General features: G+C 39.4%; 1 protein-coding gene across 1 annotated transcript in view; it reads right to left on the bottom strand.

The window, feature by feature from the left end:
* tpra (translocated promoter region a, nuclear basket protein) overlaps nt 1–22063 on the bottom strand; it is a 53879-nt gene that overhangs the window by 13231 nt on the left and 18585 nt on the right. The window contains exons 18-41 of the mRNA XM_059345412.1: nt 21573–21735; nt 20583–20717; nt 19509–19649; nt 17916–18135; nt 17621–17817; nt 17334–17474; nt 16820–16936; nt 15836–16039; nt 15563–15744; nt 13624–13771; nt 13035–13172; nt 11878–12009; nt 11088–11218; nt 9727–9937; nt 8353–8502; nt 7914–8027; nt 6912–7016; nt 6547–6759; nt 6279–6317; nt 5408–5620; nt 3799–3910; nt 2897–3090; nt 1327–1397; nt 990–1189 (exon numbers count right to left, since the gene is read on the bottom strand). Of these exons, the coding sequence (XP_059201395.1) occupies nt 990–1189; nt 1327–1397; nt 2897–3090; nt 3799–3910; nt 5408–5620; nt 6279–6317; nt 6547–6759; nt 6912–7016; nt 7914–8027; nt 8353–8502; nt 9727–9937; nt 11088–11218; nt 11878–12009; nt 13035–13172; nt 13624–13771; nt 15563–15744; nt 15836–16039; nt 16820–16936; nt 17334–17474; nt 17621–17817; nt 17916–18135; nt 19509–19649; nt 20583–20717; nt 21573–21735 (3671 nt within the window). The remainder of the gene's footprint in view (nt 1–989; nt 1190–1326; nt 1398–2896; nt 3091–3798; nt 3911–5407; nt 5621–6278; nt 6318–6546; nt 6760–6911; nt 7017–7913; nt 8028–8352; nt 8503–9726; nt 9938–11087; nt 11219–11877; nt 12010–13034; nt 13173–13623; nt 13772–15562; nt 15745–15835; nt 16040–16819; nt 16937–17333; nt 17475–17620; nt 17818–17915; nt 18136–19508; nt 19650–20582; nt 20718–21572; nt 21736–22063) is intronic.

Raw genomic sequence — 22063 nt, 5'->3', positions numbered from 1 at the left:
TATCACAATATTACACTGAGCACATCAGCTAAAGGAACATCTAACCATTACCAGATGAACATACAACACATTCAACTTATTTAAAGCAGTAGTTCTCAACCTTTTTGAGTCGCGACCCCCAATTTAACATGCATTTTGTCCGCAACACAATCTCACCCACACAGTTCAGATCAGACAAACTCATTTGATACGATGAATTTTGGACAAATAATGAAGCAGACAACAACTAAAACATCTCTCTGTCTGTGCATTTATATATTTTTTTTTATATGTTATTGTTACTTTAAACAAAATGACCAAAAAATTACATAAAATCAAGCAAAAAAGGACTCAAACTGACCACAAAATGATTAAAAATGACCACAAAAAGACACAAAATGACCAAAAAATACACAGAATGACCCAAAAAAGACACAAAATGACCAAAAAAGACACACAATGACCCAAAAAAGACACAAAATGACCAAAAGAGACACAAAATGACCCAAAAAAGACACAAAATGACCCAAAAAAGACACAAAATGACCAAAAGAGACACAAAATGACCAAAAAAAACACACAAAATTACCAAAAAATACACAAAATTACCCAAAAAAGACCCAAAATTACCCCAAAAAGACCCCAAATGACCCCAAAAAGACCCAAAATGACCAAAAAAAGACCCAAAAAGACCCAAAAAAGACCCAAAATGACCAAAAAAAGACACAAAATGACCAAAAAAAGACACAAAATGACCCAAATAAGACCCAAAATTACCCAAAAAGACACTAAATGACCAAAAAAAAGACACAAAATTACCAAAAAAAGACACTAAATGACCAAAAAAACTAAAACACATGAACACCTTAACACAGTGGAGACAGAGCTGACTTCCAAAATGATTTGGCGACCCCCAGAAATCATCTCGCGACGGGACCCCAAGGTTGAGAACAGCTGATTTAAAGTACAGTTTAAAAACAAAAACTTTTTTTTTAACTTCTTGCTCTCACCCTCTTGGCTGTCAGTCTGCGTGGTCGGCATGACGGTGGCGGTCGGTGTCGGGATGGGGACCGTTGCCGGGGTAACCATTGGCCGGATGCTGGCGCGGGGCGTGGCCTTGCTCCCTGGGGAGGGGCTGGGCTTGTTGCTAGGCGACGGAGTACTGGTGGTGGGGCGGATGTTGGCCGTGGGAGGATCAGACAGGCTGGAGCTGATGGAGACAGCATGAAAAGTTTTTGTGCAACTTTCGGCTTTTGAACCTCTTATGGAGCTCTGAATTATCGATGTCCGAGTTCTATGAAAGGTGTAAATTAAATAGTTTTTGGTGTGCATGTCTTCATGGATTACCTTCCCCGGTCTTGGGCCGGACTCTTCAGAGAGATCTGTCTCTGGTCTGCAGATCTGACCAGATCCCCCACCTGAAGTACAGATACAGGTTTGGAATATTACAATTATACAACACAAATAACACAGAGAGCTCCTAGATGTAGAGAATAAGTTCATAATATTGTGAGTAAAAAGTTATACACAGTGATGGAAAAAATGATTAGACCGTCCCTGTTTTCTTCAGTTTCCTGTTCATTTTAATCCCTGGTACAACTAAAGGTATAAATATAATGATAACAACAAAACTAGCTCATAAGAGTTTAATTTAAGAGCTGATATCAAGACATTTTCATGGTAATAAATTATGATAATAAATCATTATCAAACAAATGTATGTGCAAATGTACCGGTAACACTTTACAATAACCATCATTTATAAACGGTAAACAGATAGTTTATTAATGTTTAATCATCATTTATAAACTGTTTATAGACCATTTAGAATGGTAAATACATAATTTATTAATGTTTAACTAACTTAATCATGTATAAATGGCAAATAGATGTATATTTATTTATAAACATGTCTATTAATGTACGTTCATAGTTACTTTACCATTTACAAACAATTAAATTATAATGAATTGTTTATAAATAGTTTTAGTTGCACCCATTTTAATATTTTTAACTCCATATTAAGTATGTTAATGATTTTGAAATGATTCATATACCTTTAATAAATTGGTTGAAAAGATATAACGATTAAATATGTAAAGCACTTTGTAAATGGTTAATAATTGGTTTGTAAGCCATCTTTAAACATTTAGTTGGTTATTGTAAAGTGTTACCAATGTACCTTTAGTTGTACCGGGCATTAAAATGAACAAGAAATTAAAGAAAACAATGGTCTAATATTTTTTCCATGACTGTATATAGTTAGTAGCCGTATTACTTTGTTGTATGAATCAATTAATAATTACACGTTATATTTACAGAGTAAAAAAAGCTGAATTTATCCTGAAGAGATTTGGTTTTTGACTGTATAAAGTGAATGTTCAAACACAAACATTTGGTCTATTTCATGGGTCTCAAACTGGCGGCCCGCGGGCCAATTGTGGCCCTCGTCACGATATTTTGTGGCCCCCACCTTGATATGAAAGTTTAATGTGAGTTTTATATGAATGACACTTTACTGTGTTGTGTGTGGAAGGTCCCTTTAATTACTTTTTTGGGGTAATTTTGTCTTTTTTAAATAATTTTGTCTTTTTTAATAATTTTGTTTCTTTTTTGGTAATTGTGTGTCTTTTTTAAATAATTTTGTGACTTTTTTTAGTAATTTATTTTTTTTCTGTCATTTTGTGTCTTTTTGGTCACTTTGTGTATTTTTTGGGTCATTTTGTGTATTTTTTTGGTAATTTTGTGTCTTTTTAACGTAATTTTTTTAACGTAATGTAGTGTTTTTTCAGTCATTTTGTCTTTTTTTTAAATTTTGTGTCTTTTTTTTGTCATTTTGATACTGCCTCCAGCGGCCCCCAGGTAATTTGAGTTTGAGACCCCTGGTCTATTTGGTGAGGAAAAGTAAGTAACTGACCTTAGCTCCACCCTGGTCCTGAGGGTCCTCTCTGGGCTCAGACTGGGCCTGGGTCTCCTTCAGCTCTCTCAGCTCTCGGTCCAAACGAAGCAGTCGTCCTTCATACTGAGACTTGAGAGCGTTCATCCTCACCTCCAGCTCCTCTCGGCTCTGCTTCACCTCCTCGATCTCCTTACTGAGCTGCTCCTTAGCACCTGCAGGAGAAACAAACTCACTTTAACCCTTTATCAGGCAAAGAACTAGATTTGGTAGTTAAGAGTCAGGTGATATTTAGAGAAAAAAGTAGCAAATTTACTAGATTAAAGTGGCAAATCTACAAGAAAAAAAGTTGCAGATTTAAGAGATTTAAAGTTGCAAATCTGTGCGAAAAAAGTCGTAGATTTACGAGAAAAAAGTGGGAGAAAAGCAACTTTTTTCTCCCAGATTCACCACTTTAAATCTCATAAATCTGCACATACTTTTCTTGTAGATTTGCCACTTTAATCTCGTAAACTTTTTTCTCAAAATATTATTTTCATATGTTTTTTTACACATTCTGGCTGTATGTAATATCCTCCAATATTCTCTAGGGTTGAAGTTTGGAATTTGAAAGTATTTCAATGAGTGTCCTATTAAGGGTTAAAGTGTTGAATCTGGGAGTAAAAAGTTGCTTTTTTCACACTTTTTTCTCATAAATCTGCAGATTTGCCACTTTAAATCTCTTAAATCTGCGACTTTTTGTCTTGTAGATTTGCCACTTTAATCTAGTAAATTTGCAACTTTTTTCTCGAAATATTACCTGAAGTTACCAAATATAGTTCTTTGCCTGATAAAGGGTCAACAGGGTTGCTCTTTTTGATTTAGTTGTAATTCTGTCAGCACGTTAAGTGTCTGTGTGCAGAAAGGTCTGATGTTAAACTTACTGTTCAGTTGGTTTATTTTCGTCTTGGCTCCCATGAAGACCTTCTTAGTCTTCTCCTCTTTTTCAGCGATCTGCTGTCGGAGCTGCTCCTCTCTGGTTTTGCTCTCAGAAAGCTGCAGGGGACAACATAGTGAACAACATTACTGCTGCTCTTAAAGGTTCTGAACATTATTAAGAGACTAGACTGCAGAAACTACAACATGCAACGAGCTATTTAATAGAGGTGGAATCAGCGTATCAGCCCCACGATACGATTTTATCCTGATACTTGAGTCACGGTACGATATTATTGTGATTTTGTTAAATTCTCAGTGTATTCATCTGACTTCAGTCTTTTTATTTCTCCACAATGAGAGTCAAACCCACAGACTGACCAACAAAGTATTCAGTCAAACTGAACTGAACTGATATCAAACATGTTGGACGACAACAACTGCAGCATTTTATCAAACTTTCACAAACAACAAGCTTCACTGCTCTCCATTTTTTTTTGAATGAAACATAAAAAAGTTTCACTTCGCAGCATTATTTCGACAACTTCGACACGATATCCGAGCACATGATGCCTATTGATTCCTTAGATCTTTTAATTTCATATGGTACCAGTATCTCCAGTATATAGGGCCTCTGAATCGATATAATATTGCGAAATATCACAATACTGTACTGTTTAGATATTTCCCCCATCTCTACTATTTAAAATGCTAAAATATATTTTCTCCAATATGCAATATCTATAAAATGCAAAGTTCTCTCAGGAAAACAAAAAAACACAACAATATATATTAATAATAAATGCCAAGTAGCAGAAATGTATGTAAATAATGTTTATAGAATGTATGTTTGTCTTATTTTTTACATTTTTTATTCTGTTTTACACATTTATGTGTCTGTATCTTGAGCTGCTGTGACAACTTAATTTCCCCACTGTGGAATAAATAAAGTAATATCTTATCTTAAGTACTGTGCATCTCTTTGCATTAATTTGTCCTATAAGACTCCACCATATCATAATAGCTTATCTCACTTTACTGGTATTTAGCAAGAATATAACAGAGAAAAAAGTTGCAAATTTTCTAGATTAAAGTGGCGAACCTACAAGAAAAAAAGTCGCAGATTTAAGAGATTTAAAGTGGGAAATCTGCGTGAAAAAAGTCGCAGATTTACGAGAAAAAAGTGGAAAAAAGCAACTTTTTTCTCCCAGATTCATCACTTTAAATCTCATAAATCTGCGCATATTTTTCTTGCAGATTTGCCACTTTAATCTCGTAAACTTTTTTCTCAAAATATTACTTTCATATGTTGTTTTTTTTACACATTCTGGCTGTATGTAATATCCTCCAATATTCTCTAGGGTTGAAATTTGGAATTTGCAAGTATTTCAATGAGTGTCCTATTAAGGGTTAAAGTGGTGAATCTGGGAGAAAAATGTTGCTTTTTTCCCCACTTTTTTCTCGTAAATCTGCAACTTTTTTCTTGTAGATTTGCCACTTTAATCCAGTAAATTTGCAACTTTACTTTTTTCACTTTACTGGTATTTAGCAAGAATGTAACAGAGAAATGCAAATATAAACAACAAATAAGAAACTATTTCAAGAATTTGGAAGTACCTCTTGTCTGAGTTTTGTCACTTCCTCTTGTAATGCCTGGTTAGCATCACTGGAAACATTAGCATCAGTGGCCTGGATGGACTGGGAGCTCTGGTTCTGGTTCTGGTTCTGGTTCTGGTTGGCCTGTGCGGCTCGGCTAGCTTCATTAGCCTGGTTAGCTTCAGTTAGCTGCTCCTGCAGACGCTTGATGTCTGCTTCACGCTCACCAACCGTCTGAGAACCAGAAACAAATACCACATGTTGTGTTAGTCTGACATTTAAGAAGATGGATAGTTTGATGCAGCGGGGGAACAGAAAAGTCTGGAGGATGAGGGGAAGAAACTGTAGTTAGTAGTCATTAGAAATCAGTCGGTGAATGCTTCAAATGTCAACATGTAATAAATAGTAAACCCTGGGCTTACTTATTATGCTTAACTCAGAGAAAAGAGCTTTATATAGTCATGGAAAAAATGATTAGACCACCCTTGTTTTCTTCAATTTCTTGTTCATTTTAATACCTGGTACAACTAAAGGTTCATTTGATTGGACAAATATAATGATAACAACAAAAATAGCTGATAAGAGTTTAATTTAAGAGCTGATATCTAGACATTTAACATGGTTTTCTTGATAATCTAAATATCACCCCCTAAATTAAACTTTTATCAGCTATTTTCGTTGTTATTATTATATTTGTTCAAACAGATGTACCTTTAGTTGTACCAGGCATTAAAATGATCAAGAAATTGAAGAAAACAAGGGTGGTCTAATCATTTTTTCCATGACTGTACATCCATACAGTAAGATTACTTCATAAAGTCTTAAATGCACATATCATGAGACATCATTGCACAGCACAAAAACAAAAAAAACAGTCAAGCTTTGTCCGTACCTTCTGCAGGCCGTCCAAGGAGCTCTGGAGCTCCGACACCTGTTAGGAGGCAACACACACACATTAGTTATTAGTTTAAGTACAGCAGGTTTTAACAGCAGCAGCAGCATCCTTTTGGCTCTTTTCTGTTCAGCTACAGACATTCAGAATATTACATTTGACTAAACACAGACTTATTAAATGTACTAGAAATAAACACCAACTGTGCAGTTTCAAAGAAATGTCACAATTAGAAAGTCTGCTGGTTTGTTTGGGAAATTTTCCTCACCTTGGCCTCTGCTTGGCTCAGAGCCGTCTTGAGGTTCCCGACCTCCTGGCTGTGGTTCTGCTGGCTGCTCTGCTGGTTCTGCTGCAGCTCTTTCTGACTGGCCAGGTTCTGCTGCAGGGCTTCTTTAGCCTGCTGGAGGTCCCTCTGGGTCTGCTGCATCTGGTTCTGACGGGCCTGAGCTTGAGACTGAGCTGATTTCAACTGGTTTTGTATCTTTGAATTAGAAAGAACAGGGTAAGGGTGAACTGTTAGGTGGACTTCTTTTGGTTCTGGAGTTACAGGGACATTCATTCAACATTACAAATAAACATTATGTCATATCTATATCCAGCAGGTAATGATAGTATTTGTTCCTGGCAGTGTACCTGCTGGCTGTGAGTCTTGGCCTGCTGCAGCTCTTTCTGACTCTGGGTCAGCTGGTTCTGGTTCTGCTGCAGCTGCGTCTGGGACTGGGACAACTGGGACTGCACCTACAGAAGAAAGAGGAGATAACAAAGCTTGTGATACCTGCTTTTATAATGTATTTTTTCTCACTAAATGTACTTCTCTCGTTCCTTTTCTCTGAAACTCTGAACTAAATTCTGCTCAATATTAATGTAATCGCTTTATAAAACACAGTAAATTATCTGGTTTTGAGCTGCTACTGATAGGAACACATGTTATGATGAGACTGTTAATGTGGAGTAAATCAAATATAGCAGTAAAAAGTAGTAAATACTCTAAATACTATATCACTTTAACATTTATTTTAAACACAACTGTAAATGTCCTTTAGCAAGGTTCCTATTGTTGTTTTTGTATTATATCGCTTGTTTTTCATGTTTGTAAATTTTCAAGGTGTTTTACAATGTTGTGATGCTTTTATTTTGAAAAGGTGCCGTCCAGTGTAAAACGGGTGCTTTAATTTTGAAAGGTAGTGACAGGAAATAACCGGTAGAACGGTTAAATGAAAAAACGAATGGTAAATAATAATGAGTGCGTAGTAATTCATATAAAGTTGATATAAAGTATCAAAATGCTTCTAAGTTTATTTTCTTCTGTCATATATATTAGTGGCTATATTTGTTGTCTTAACTATAGTAAAAGTGCTTGTTAGCTCTAGTGCTAATGCTAATGTTTGCTTTTTTTTTTTCTTCAAAATAAAAGCACTGCGGTTATGTTGATTTCTAATTTCTGGGTAATATATATAAAATATGTATCCGATTTAGGACCAAATATAAAAAGTGGCCTGGATTCGATATAAAAAATATGATTTGTGCTGCTCAGACGGTCATAAAAAAGTTGGATCTGAGTCACATATGAGCAAAAAAAATCGTGTTTGGGTCACATTTGCCTGCAGTCTGAATGAAGCCTTAGAGATTTTTTACCTGTGTGAGCTGGTTCTGTTTTTGTGTCAGCTGGTTCTGGATCTCCTGGAACTTCTCCTTGGTCTGCTGGTTCTCCTTCTTGGCCTCCTCCAGCTCCCCCTGGAACTTCTGGGTCTGGTTGGGACAGGAAAGAAAATTATATTTAAGTTTAGTTTAAACCTGAAGGCACCAGAGGCCTGTGGGTATGAAACTGATTTTGAATAATCTCAACCAACAAAATCCTTATTGTTATGTTCTTATACACATTTTAAGAGAATTTTAGACATTTTAAGGCCATAAATTAAAACTATTGGATTTTAGACATTTTAAGACTTTTTATCAGCATCCAAACTTTTTGAGAATGAGATTGTACATGTACTATATGTAAAGCAAGGTATTTTTCTTTATTAAAAGATGCTTATTTTGGGTAAATAAAGGCCTAAAATGTCTCCCTGCTCACCTCCTCCACTTTCTTCTGCCCCTCCTCCTTCAGTGTGTTCAGCTCCTCTCTGGCCTTGTTGAGCTCCTCCTGGGCTTTGCTCAGCTCCTGCTGCACCTCCTGGCTGGGAGCTGCCTCGCTGCCGGCTTTAGCAGCATTTTCTTCAACCAGCTGCAACACACAGACACATGCAACTCACTATTTATCAGTTTTTATCCATAATAAACTTGTTCACCACTGCAGCCTCTACAGCAGGGCTGTCAAACTCAAATACACAGTGGGCCAAAATGTAAAACTTGGACAAAGTCGCGGGCCAACATTGATATTTATTGAAAAAATTGACCCAAACAAGTTCAAAAAACTTAAAAAATCGAATATCAAATAAAACAAACAAACACATCAATGGCATTCATTTCTTAAATAAAATTTAAATAAAAATCGTATGTCCCTTTATGTTATATGTGGCCTTCTTTAAATTTAAATTTAACAGTCATCTTTTTCCACAGGCTAAAAATAAATGTGAGAATAAAATAACAATAATAAACCAAATGACTAATAATAATATCCTTCAATGAATGTGCAGCCATTCAAGCCTTGGACTAGCAAGAAAAAGTGCATAAAGACAACTTTAACTGTTGCTCAGTTTGCTCCACACTGATCTACTGTGTTCAAGACAAAACACCAGCAGAGCATTCTGGGATTTGTAGTTTTATTTGCGCTGTATAATAATAATAATAATTTGGTATTTCCTTTCTGGGCCAAATATAATTATACTGCGGAAAAGACACAAAATTACCCAAAAAAAGACCCAAAAAAGAAACAAAATGAGCAAAAAAAAGACACAAGTTGAACAAAAAAAGACACAAAATGACTAAAAAAAAGACACAAATTGACCAAAAAAAGACACAAAAAAGAAACAAAATGAGCAAAAAAAAGACACAAGTTGAACAAAAAAAGACACAAAATGACTAAAAAAAAGACACAAATTGACCAAAAAAAGACACAAAAAAGAAACAAAATGAGCAAAAAAAAGACACAAGTTGAACAAAAAAAGACACAAAATGACTAAAAAAAAGACACAAATTGACCAAAAAAAGACACAAAAAAGAAACAAAATGAGCAAAAAAAAGACACAAGTTGAACAAAAAAAGACACAAAATGAGCAAAAAAAAAACACAAATTGACCAAAAAAAGACACAAAAAAGAAACAAAATGAGCAAAAAAAAGACACAAATTGACCAAAAAGGACACAAAATGACTAAAAAAAAGACACAAATTGACCAAAAAAAGACACAAATTGACCAAAAAAAAGACACAAAAAAGAAACAAAATTACTAAAAAAAGACACAAAATGACTTCCTGCTCTAAGAAGACCTGATTTACAGCTGCTCTCACCTTGTCATGTTTGACTTTGAGCTCATCGTACTGGGTCTTGTAGCGTCGTCCGATCTTCTTCACCTGGGTGATGGTCCTGTTCTTCTCTAGGATGTCGTTGTTTTTTGTTTCCAGTTCTTTCAGCTTTGAGTCTCTCTCGGAGGTCAGCCGGGCGACGGAGTCTCTGAGGCCTTGCAGCTGAGACTGAGCCGAGTTACTGCCGGCCACGGATCTGATGCACACAAGACAACAAGCTCAGTGATTCAACAGTTCTGATTAATTTAGGGACGCATTGATTAATCTGCTAGTGAGCATAATAACTGCTGAATGTTCTGCTGTGAGCTTTATATAGGTAGCAAACACAGGACAGTTATAACAGAACAAGTCCTCATCAACCTCATTAACTGACATTCTGTGTGTATGCGTGATCTTTGTGTGTGTGTGTCTGATATGTGTGTGTGTGTGTGTGTGTATGCATGATATTTGTGTGTGTGTGTCTGATATGTGTGTGTGTGTGTGTGTGTATGCGTGATATGTGTGTGTGTGTGTAATTGTGTATATGTGTGTGTGTGTATATGTGTGTGTGTTTGTGTGTGTGTGTGATCTGTGTGTGTGTGTGTATGCGTGATCTGTGTGTGTGTGTGTATATGTGTGTGTGATCTGTGTGTGTGTGTGTGTATATGTGTGTGTGTGTATATGTGTGTGTATATGTGTATGTATGTGTATGTGTATGTATATGTGTGTGTGTATGTATATGTGTGTGTGTGTGTGTATGTGTGTGTGTATGTATATGTGTGTGTGTATGTATATGTGTGTGTGTGTGTGTGTGTGTGTATGTGTGTGTGTATGTATATGTGTGTGTGTATGTATATGTGTGTGTGTGTGTGTGTATATGTGTGTGTGTATGTATGTGTGTGTGTGTGTGTGTGTATGTGTGTGTGTGTATATGTGTGTGTGTGTGTGTATGTGTGTGTGTGTGTGTGTATATATGTGTATATATGTGTGTGTGTGTGTATGTGTGTGTGTGTGTGTATATGTGTGTGTGTATGTATATGTGTGTGTATTAGTATGTGTGTGTGTGTGTGTGTGTATATGTGTGTGTGTGTGTGTGTGTATATGTGTGTATGTATATGTGTGTGTGTGTGTGTGTATGTGTGTGTGTGTGTATACGCGTGTATATGTGTGTGTGTATGTATATGTGTGTGTGTATGTGTATGTGTGTGTATGTGCATGTTTGTGTGTGTGTGTGTGTGTGTGTATATGTGTGTGTGTGTGTGTGTGTGTATATGTGTGTGTATATATGTGTGTGTGTGTGTGTGTGTGTGTGTGTGTGTGTGTGTGTATATATGTGTGTGTGTATAATGTGTGTGTGTGTGTGTTACCTGGCCAGCTCAGCCTTCAGCTTGGCCGTCTCTTCAGCCAGCTGGTTGATGCGTCTCTGCTGAGTTTCTCTCTCTGCTGTGAGTTTCTGTCTCTCCTCCACGTCTCCGTCTTTCTGCTGGCTGATCAGTTGCTGCAGAGACACAGTTAGTGGAGTTTAAGTGAAGCTAATAATAATAATAATACAGGTGCTGTAGAAAATCTGAAGATAATAGAATTTAAGACCCATTTCACATCCATACTGGCAAAAAAGTACAAAAGACATGAAGGAAATCAGATGCCTGGAATTATTGCAAAGTTTATGAATTTATTCAAAGCTCTTTCATATTGGAATAAAACATGCTTAACCTCGCTAAAAACACCAGAAAACCCTCTGTTGTGATCTAATATTTGTTAAGAACTCTAAATTCTGACTGTTTAATTCTTATTGTTTAAACTGTGGCCAGGCTGCACAGGTACGTGTAGTTTATGCATAATTTGTTATGTGTTACCTTGCTAAAAGTAACGTTAATACATTTGTAAGACCTTTCAAAATCGTATTTAGGACATTTTATGAGATTTCAAGAGAATTTTAGACATTTTAAGGCCTTAAATTCAAATGACTGGATTTTAGACATTTTAAGACTGTTTAAGACCCGACGGATAGCGACTAGAACGACTAAAGTAAAGTAATAGTGCAGTTATTAAAAAAACAAAACAGTATTTAAGAATCGTGCAGTAAACAACAAAATAATAATTGTGCAGCAAGTGTAACTGCTGTGTGTGCATGTGTGTGGTTTTTTCTGCAGCTACCTGAGCTTTGGCCCTCCAGCGTTTGAGGTCTTCCTCCAGGATCCTTTTATCAGCCTGCAGGGAGCCGTTCTTCTCCGACAGCACAGACAGAGAGTGATGCAGCGGGCTGATGTCTGACTGCAGCTTTGTCACCTGGAAGACACAGAGGAAGGAAAAATAAATGGAAGTGAAGATCTAAATTCCACTCGCATGAGGTTCTTTGATGCACAGTGATGTACATATGCTGCATAGCCCAAAATGTGGCCTAACAGATTGCTGGAAATGCCCTCGTTATTTAACGGAAGCAAGTGTTGTTGACGCCCAGAGGAGTGAGGAGACAGCACTCAATGATCATATAAACCAATCAAGAAAACAGTTCATGTGCAAAACAAATCTAAAGGTGGCTGGTCCCTGCCATTGTATTTTGCTGTATTTATGGATGACCCTGTCTGATGTACCTGTTCTGTGTGTATAATTATATGTTTGTGCTTATTTTTTTCACTGAAAAATCAATAAAAAGAAAGTTAAAAAAATAAAAGGTGGCTGGTCCAATAGTAATTCTTAAAAAAGGGTACTCCCAATATCATAAAATTACCATTGCTGGTATTTAATAAATGTAATGTGTATTGATTATTGTGCATTTAAAATAGCCCTTTATATTTACTGTGCAATCAGGCAATCTGCAATATAATTACGCACCTGAAACACTTTAACACTTAAGCACTCTGCACTTTAATCAACCCTTTGATATAACAAACATAGCGTTTAACACTAGTGAAATATGTTTGGTCCCCTGACCCTTGACCTCTGACCCCCTGGCCTGTATGTTCCATGATCCACTATACTTTTCATTGTTCTTGCTTTTCTTTTTCTTTTCTGTTCTATTGTGCTCAAGGACACATTTTCTCTCCTCCTGCTCATTCTGGCCACGAAGGCCAACTGTTCTACTTGTTGTTACCGTTGTTTTATTGATTTTATTGTTATTATTATGGTATTGACATCAACCTGCCAAAGGGACTAAAGATGGAAATTAGCTGTTGGCTATAATCTTGCATATTTACATGTATATGTTCATTAATATGTATTGTCCCTGTTTGAAATAAATAAACTCAGACTCAAGAGAGATAAGCTGCAGACAGACAGACAGACACACACACAGGTAAGCCCTTGAATCTTACTTTAGCCTGAGCTTGCTGCAGCTCTTGTTCCAGTTTATTTCTCTCCATTTTCAGCATCTTGTTGTTTTCTTGGAGAGCACCGACGGTCTCCATCTTCTTCAGCTGCTCCTCCTGCTGGGCCAGAGTCTTCGCCGTCGCCTGAGCAGGAGAGAGGCCAAACAGACCGACTTTATAATGAATATTTATAATGAAGAGTATTCTCACCTTACACTTCAAGCCTTTTAACTTAGCTTTTAAAATTTGCCAAAGTAGTAGTCTGCCCTCCTCCAGAACCTCAAACTTGATACAAAATAGTCACTCATACCTACTTTTGGAGCCATTTAGGATAAGGAACCACGTTTATTCATAATGTTATTTTTAGGAGTCGTATTATACACTTGCAATAGGAGAGAACTAGGTATTCAAAGCCTTCATATACATGCTTTAAAAAAAATCAGAAACGACATTATCTAACATCTAGTTTTATAGTTTAGGTTCTCACTGTTGAGGTGCAGGAACAACCACGTCTAAATCAAATGTCTGCTTTGAACACAGGAATAACTTTGTACAGTTAAGATGACAAATGAGCACCTAAATTCTGCATATTTACCTGCATCTTCTCCCTCTCTGAGTTGAGGGAGTCCTGCAGCTCCTTCAGCTCTCTGTCCTGGTGTTCCACTCGCTGTTTGTGGCGAAGAGCTTCTCCCTCAGACGCCTCACTCTGAGCCACAGCTATCTCTTTTTCACGCCGCACAAACCTACAAAACACACACAAACATTTCACACTCAATCCAATTACCGTAATTTTCGGACTATAAGCCGCGCCTTTTCCCCCATTTTTCGATTCTGCGGCTTATATAACGGTGCGGCTAATCTATGGATTTTTACAGCTAACGGCCACTAGGCTACCTCCTAAATCTATGGATGTTACAGGTTACAGTCCACCAACTTTAACTCTATGGGCTCTATGACCGGTCCGTGAGGAGCGGCGGGCTCCAGCAGGAACAGCTGGAGGCAGGTGTACGTACCAGATCGGCTCGGGGTCCTTCAGATACTTTTAAGCTATTTTTCACTTGTCTGTGTGTATTTGTGTCGCCGTGCCGTAGTGTTTTGTGTGACGTAATCAGCGGCAGACGAAGGACCCCGAGCCAATCTGGCAGTGCGCCGGAAAAGAGTGAAACAGGTAGCGCGTAAAAGTAAAAGTGAAACCGAGAGTGGTACGAGAGACAGAACGAGACAGAACGAGAGACAGAGCGAGAGACAGAACGAGACAGAACGAGAGACAGAAAGAGACAGAACGAGAGACAGAAAGAGACAGAACGAGACAGAACGAGAGACAGAGCGAGAGACAGAGCGAGAGACAGAGCGAGAGACAGAGCGAGAGACAGAACGAGAGACAGAGCGAGAGACAGAACGAGAGACAGAACGAGACAGAACAAGAGACAGAGCGAGACACAGAGCGAGAGACAGAGCGAGAGACAGAACGAGAGACAGAACGAGACAGAACGAGAGACAGAGCGAGAGACAGAACGAGAGACAGAGCGAGACACAGAGCGAGAGACAGAGCGAGAGACAGAACGAGAGACAGAGCGAGAGACAGAACGAGAGACAGAACGAGACAGAACGAGAGACAGAACGAGACACAGAGCGAGAGACAGAGCGAGAGACAGAGCGAGAGACAGAACGAGAGACAGAGCGAGAGACAGAACGAGAGACAGAACGAGACAGAACGAGAGACAGAGCGAGACACAGAGCGAGAGACAGAGCGAGAGACAGAACGAGAGACAGAACGAGACAGAACGAGAGACAGAGCGAGAGACAGAACGAGAGACAGAGCGAGACACAGAGCGAGAGACAGAGCGAGAGACAGAACGAGAGACAGAGCGAGAGACAGAACGAGAGACAGAGCGAGAGACAGAGCGAGAGACAGAGCGAGAGACAGAACGAGAGACAGAACGAGAGACAGAACGAGAGACAGAGCGAGAGACAGAACGAGAGACAGAGCGAGAGACAGAGCGAGACAGAACGAGAGACAGAGCGAGAGACAGAGCGAGAGACAGAACGAGAGACAGAACGAGAGACAGAGCGAGAGACAGAGCGAGAGACAGAGCGAGAGACAGAGCGAGAGACAGAACGAGAGACAGAACGAGACAGAACGAGAGACAGACCGACATTACGAGAGCGAGATAGTTTGTGCAAAGGAAGTTTTCATGCACAAACCGTCATTATGGAAAACAAAGGTAGAAATGCATATGATGCAGCTTTTAAGTTAAAGACAGTCAATCTGGCTGTAAAAGAAGCTTCCTCAAGCAGCCGTCTCTTTCCCCACAATCCCCTCTGTGCACCAACCCTTACATATGGTCATTAAACATTAAAACACCTGCAGCTTATATATGTACACATCATTCAGTTTAGCTGCTGCGGCTTATACTCCGGTGCGCCTTATAGTGCGGAAAATACGGTAAATTCACTCTGAGACATTAAATTAAAGCAATGAAAAAAATAGGGTTTTGCATTCACTTTCACCACCACTGGTGTTTCTGTATTACCTGAGTATTTCCAGTATCTGTTCTGTTGTCTTCCCTTCCTCACTGAACGACAGGTCCAGATTCTGCTGCGGTTGTTTCTGCAGCTCGCGACCCTTTGCGGCCATTTCATCCATCTGTTTGTGCAAAAGCGCATTTTGCTTCCCCAGCTCTGCACAGCGACGATTCTTATTGGCCAGATCCTCCTGGGGAAATAAAAAAAGACATGGATATGCTTGATAAAGACCTACAGGATGCATAGTTTCTTGCCTCCTGTCACTCTCTGGTTGAGCTCACCTTCAGCTGTCTCTCCACTGTGTTCAAAGCTGCAGTTTTCTCCTGCAGGAGGGACGACGTCTTGTTCAGCTGCTCCTCCAGCTCCCTCTTCTTTTCTGCGTCTTGCTGCGATCTTTTCTTCAGCTCCTGCAGAGCCTCCACATCAGCAGCATGAAGCATCAGCTCCCGCTCATACTTAGCCTTCGCCTCTCCAGCCAGCCTCGACTGGGAGGAGACAGACAGGGGACAGGTGAGACACACAGGTGAAGAGACATATACCAACTTATAGGGACGGGGATATTTACCAGTATATATATATGTATATTTACCAGTGTGTGTGTGTGTGTGTGTATGCGTGATCTGTGTGTGTGTGTGTGTGTGTGTGTGTGTGATCTGTGTGTGTGTGTGTGTGTGTGTGTATACGTGATCTGTGTGTGTCTGTATATGTGTGTGTGATCTGTGTGTGTGTGTGTGTGTATGCGTGATCTGTGTGTGTGTGTGTGTGTGTGTGATCTGTGTGTGTGTGTGTGTATATATGTGTGTGTATGCGTGATCTGTGTGTGTATACGTGTGTGTGAGTGTGTATGCGTGATCTGTGCGTGTGTGTGTATGCGTGATCTGTGCGTGTGTGTGTATGCGTGATCTGTGCGTGTGTGTGTGTGTATGCATGATCTGTGTGTGTGAGTGTGTATGCGTGATCTGTGTGTGTGTGTGTATGCGTGATCTGCGTGTGTGTGTGTGTGTGTATGCATGATCTGTGTGTGTGTGTATGCGTGATCTGTGCGTGTGTGTGTGTGTAAGCGTGATCTGTGTGTGTCTGTATACGTGTGTGTGTGTGTGTGTGTGTGTGTGTGATCTGTGTGTATGTGTGTGTGTATATACATATATGTGTGTGTGTGTGTGTGTGTGTGTGTATGTGTGTGTGTATGTGTTCTGTGTGTATGTGTGTGTGTGTGTATATACATATATGTGTGTGTGTGTGTGTGTGTGTGTGTGTGTGTGTACCTGCAGCAGGCTCTCCTGTATGGCCTTCTGCTCCAGTGTAACAGCAGCAGTAGCTCTCTCCAGCGCCTCCTGCTGCTCCGTCTGGCTGGACTTCAGGTTGCGCTGCACCTCACTCATCTAAACCAGACGGCAGGCAGGAAGAAGAAGAAGAAGAAGAAGAAGAAGAAGAAGAAGAAGAAGAAGTGTGGAGACTTAGACACAAGGCTGAAGATGCACCAATGTTTAAGTGCTGGGTTGGCCTGTCACAATAACATATTTTTTAGGTCTATAAGGTCCTTCTTGGCCTGGTTCCCGTTTTTTTATGCATTTTCTTCTGAGAACTGAAAGCCACTACGCCTTGCAATGAAATTAGATTTTGTATCTCTTTGCTCTGAAAAAAAGCATTCAGTTTCTCTGCCCCCTCAGCGTGGAATTCCCTCCAGCCTGAACTGAGATTATCAGAATTATCATCGATCTCTTTTATCTGGTAAAATAAAGGTTAAAGAGAGAATAAAAGCGTGTGCAGCAGACTCACTTGTTTCTCCACTGCATCCAAAGCCTTCTTGCGCTCTTCTCTCTCCTGCTGCTTCATCTTCTCCGCCTCCACAAGTCTCTTCTCCAGCTGCTTCTGCACCTCCTCGGACTCCTTCAGCCGGAGCTCCAGAGGGGAGCGGGACTACGGAAGGAGCAGGCTCAGTTAGCATTAATGTGTGTGGACAGGTTGTATGTGAGTTAAAGAGAGTAAAGTGGGTGAAAAGAAAAAGAAGATGGCAGAGAAGAGAATTTTGCTGAATTACTAAAGGAAAGTAATCAGAGCTCTACCTCCTTCTCTTTCTTCAGGCTGTCTTCTAGAGTCAGGACCACGGCCCTGTACTGCTCTACAGTAGCGTTAGCATTCTTTAGCTGCTCTGCTAGCTCGCTGTGTTGTTCCTCAGCAACACGCAGGCGACCCTTGACCTCTGCTAGCTCCTGCTCTGACTGGCTGGGCTGCTGGGAGGCTGGAGGCACTGGAGATCGAACTAGGAGGCAAAAAACAACAGTTAACCCTCACAGTGACCGGAATACTGCAAGTTTGATCCAGTTTTCAGCAGCACAAATATCTCCTTGTGTTGTTTACCTCTCACTGGAGCTCTGAGGGCTCCAGCTCTGGTAGCTGTGGTGGTGCTGGTGGAGTTGTTGCTGCTGGAGGTGGCAGCAGCAGCCTCAGAGGATGCAGCAGAAGCCAGCTGAGCTTTCAGCGCCGCCACCTGCTGCTCAGAGCCGCGCAGCAGCTCCCTGGTCTTCTGCTGCAGCGTGTTCTGGGTCTCCAGCTGCTTCTTAGCTTCTAACAGCTGAGCCTGCAAGGAAGACGGACAAGATGAGACAAGATGGCGTTTCCAACAACACAGATTTAGGCTCAGCTCAAAAATTTGGAATCAGCAGTTAAAATAGTAATTACTAATGGAAATCAATATCAATATAACTGAGATAAGTGTAGTGGTTAGCACTGATTTAAACCAGTTTGAATCTAGTTTGAGGCTTTTCTTTTCTAATTGGTTTATTGGTGACTCAAATAGAATGGCTGTCTGTCCAGGGTGCAGCCCGGGTGTCAGCTGACCCAGGTTCATATAAATCAGGGGTCCCCAAACTACGGCCCGCGGGCCACTTCCGGCCCGCCAAAGCAATTGCAGTGGCCCACTTAACCATCCCAAACAATCCCTCTAAACATTTAAATTGCATTTATTATATATTTATTTATAAAATATCCTCATGTAATGATTAAGGTAGGCATTCTAATTAAAACTGACCTTTCTACAAAATAAAAGGAATATCTGTGGTACTTCAAATAAACGTGAAGACTGATTATTACTTTTTTGCAAACCAACAGGTGGAGCCAAGGCCAACAGATGATCGTTATATTTACACAATAACACTGGTGGTCACTTTGGCCCATATCATTTCCTGTTATAGACTGACCCCGGCCCTCATCACAGGAAGAAGTTGATGTGACCCCTGATATAAATGGTTAATGACACTGAATGAATAACTAGGATTACAGCTGTAAGCTTCTGTCCACCAGCCAAGTTGTAGTTAAAACCGTACATGTGCAGACTTTTAGTAGCCAAATGATCTGAAGAAGAACTTTCCTGCTGAGATTTCGCATTCACAAGAAAATGATTGATGTGAGGCCACAACGACCTCCATCTTTGAGCTTCAAAATCTAAATCAGTTCACCCATTAGTCTAAACGGACGTTTATGCCATAATTCAAGAAATTCACTCCAGGTGTTCCTCAGAAGTCGAGTTTACAATAAATGAGACTGAACACCAGCACGAAAACATAACGCCTCTGCTATAAAAACAGTATAATCCAAACACCAGAGCATAATTTAACTTTGAAACAGTTTCGGCCCCAAAAGAACGACATGATTAAAACTTTTATTAAGTCAATGTCTCCTCAGTGTTGCACGACAGAGAAGAATACTCTGTGTGTGTGATATATAATATGTCAAAAGTTAATTTGTGTAATTTCTTGCCTTCTTAATGTGTTTGAGACCATCAAAGCAAAAGGTTAAACTTTGAAGAATCTAAAATATAAAACTTATTCTGGTTTGTTTAACACTTTCGCTGACTACATTATTCTTTTTGTGTTCCATCAGAGTTTTAGCACACACACACATACACACTCACTGTATATACAAACATGCATTTAATGTATTTAATCTACGTACGTCCATGGTGCGCCCCAGGGCGTGTCTCTGTGCGACTTCCTGGTCCAACCTGGTCTTCATTGAAGTCACTTCTGCCTCCAGATGCTCGATCTTGTTGTTGAGACGCTGGCGAGTCTCTGTTTCTGTACGCTCCATCGTCAACTAGAACAATGTGAGAAAAGAAGAAAAATCAGGAGGAAAAAAGAGGGATTTTATTCGTAGCCAATGACAATTACCGTCAGTTAACAGGAAGATTTAATTAGATCAGCTATTCTCAACCTTGGGGTCGGGACCCCAATTGGGGTCGTGAGATGATTTCTGGGGGTCGCCAAATCATTTTGGAAGTCAGCTCTGTCTCCACTGTGTTAAAGTGTTCATGTGTTTTAGTCTTTTTGGTCATTTTGTGTGTTTTTTTTTAGTAATTTTGTGTCTTTTTTGGTAATTTTGTGTCTTTTTTTTGGGTCATTTTGTGTATTTTTAGTAATTTTGTGTATTTTTTTTGTCATTTTGTGTCTTTTTTTGTAACTTTGTGTCTTTTTGGTCATTTTTTGTCATTTTGTAGTCAATTTGAGTCCTTTTTTGCTTCATTTCATGTAATTGCTTGGTCATTTTGTGTCATTTTGTGGTCAATTTGATTATTTTTGGGGTAATTTTGTGTCTTTTCTGACAAATCCCAAAGTATCAAGTTCTTACTTTCCAAGGAGTCTCTGGCTTGAAGCTGACTGTTACACACTCAGGAGGTCAGAATGGACCTTTAAACTGATAGCAAAGGACTTAGATTAAAAGAAACAATAAAATATTAAAAAATATATATAAATGCACAGACAGAGAGATGTTTTAGTTGTTGTCTGCTTCATTATTTGTCCAAAATTCGTCGTATCAACTGAGTTTGTACGATCTGAACTGTGCGTGTGAGATTCTTTTCAGTGAGCGGGGGTCGCGGACATCATGCATGTTAAATTGGGGGTCGAGAGCAGGGGGTCGAGAGCAGAACTCTTGCTTTCTATGAAGGAGTGTTTATTGCATGCAAATATAAAAAGGGCTGAGATGTTTAAACTCTGAATAACACTGTTGCATCATGTGATGCTGTGCTACCTGTATGGTCTTGAGGTTGGTGAGCAGCAGGTTCTGGTTGCGTTGCTCAGCCAGCATGGCTTCTTTCTCTCGACTGAGTCGACTCTCTGCTTGTCTCAACATGTCTTTCTCTTTGGTCAGATTCTCCACACGCACCTACAGACACAGAGGGGAAAAAACACTAGTTAGGCAACAATTCATGCATTAAGATCAGCCGGCAACCGCCAGAATGTGAAGCATCTGCATACAGTGGATACATCCGAAACTAGTTGGTGAAGTGTTTATACCTTCTATCTATCCAGCATCAGATCCATCCATACAGGGCTGCTCCATTACTTTTGTTATTTTTTGGGTTTGTATGTCATTCTGTATCTTTCCTGGAGTGTTTTTTATGTATTCAAATCAAAGCATCTACATTTCTGTTGAAGTATGTATGTTTTAGCTTTAAAATGAGAATTTCTCAAGCTAACCAACCTAAATACAGGGTCCCTGCAGGTTTCAACAAGTCAAATTAAAGACGTTTTTAAGACGATTTTAAGACCATAATGAATACAATTTAAACACCCATTACACATCCAGACTGGCAAAAAAGCACAAAAGACATGAAGAAAAATCAGAGGCCTGAAATTACTTACAAAGTATGAAGTATGAATTTATTCACAGCTCTTTCACATTGGAATAAAAAATGCTTAACCTAAGCAAAAAGACCGGAAGTTTTTCTTGCAGAAGGTGCAGTGTGCTTCATAAATGTTTCCATCCACCAGCTTCAACCAGCATTCAATTATTCGTTCTGGAGCCACAAACGGATCCGAACACGTGAGTTCAGATCCAAACCAGGAGCAACATTTGTAGAGACGATGTAGTCTCCATTGACAAAAGCAGCAACTGCCAGACTTGATAGATACTGGCCTTATGTTCTTCACATTATTTATCCTCATTGATGAGCCTACTGTGGTCACCTACTTCACTTCAGCAGCTGTTATTGTTATTATGAACATAATGAAGCCTCACCTCTTCCAGGGCCAGCTTCTCGTTGGCCTGTCTCAGGTCCTGGCTCATGGTGTGGATGATGTGTTCGTGTCTTTGAGCGGTTGCAGACATCTTCTGGTTCCTGTCCTGCAGGGCGGAGCTCTCTCTGCGGTAGGCCGACACCGTGTCCTGCAGCATCTCGTACCTGACGTACACACACAATAAACACACATAATGCATAAAAAAAACATCTTAAAGCTGACCACTTTCTAATTTATGTGTTTATGCATTTATATGCAGTGTATAGTTGGTTTTGTATTTATTCTCCCCCATCTGTATTCTTATTTCTATTATTTATTATTTATTTTTATTTACTTATGTAGTATTTATATCATGTTTTTTTTAATTGTGTATTTAAGTTTCCTTTGTCGTGTATTTAAGTTTCGTTAGTGATTTATATTTACTATTTGTGTTGTTTTACATGGTTTGGGGCATATGATTGGAGTCCCAGTAGTTATATGTATGTTTCGTTT

This window comes from Centropristis striata, chromosome 11, assembly GCF_030273125.1.
Source record: "Centropristis striata isolate RG_2023a ecotype Rhode Island chromosome 11, C.striata_1.0, whole genome shotgun sequence".
Classification (NCBI taxonomy): Eukaryota; Metazoa; Chordata; class Actinopteri; order Perciformes; family Serranidae; genus Centropristis; species Centropristis striata.
This window is presented reverse-complemented; position numbering and strand designations above follow the sequence as displayed.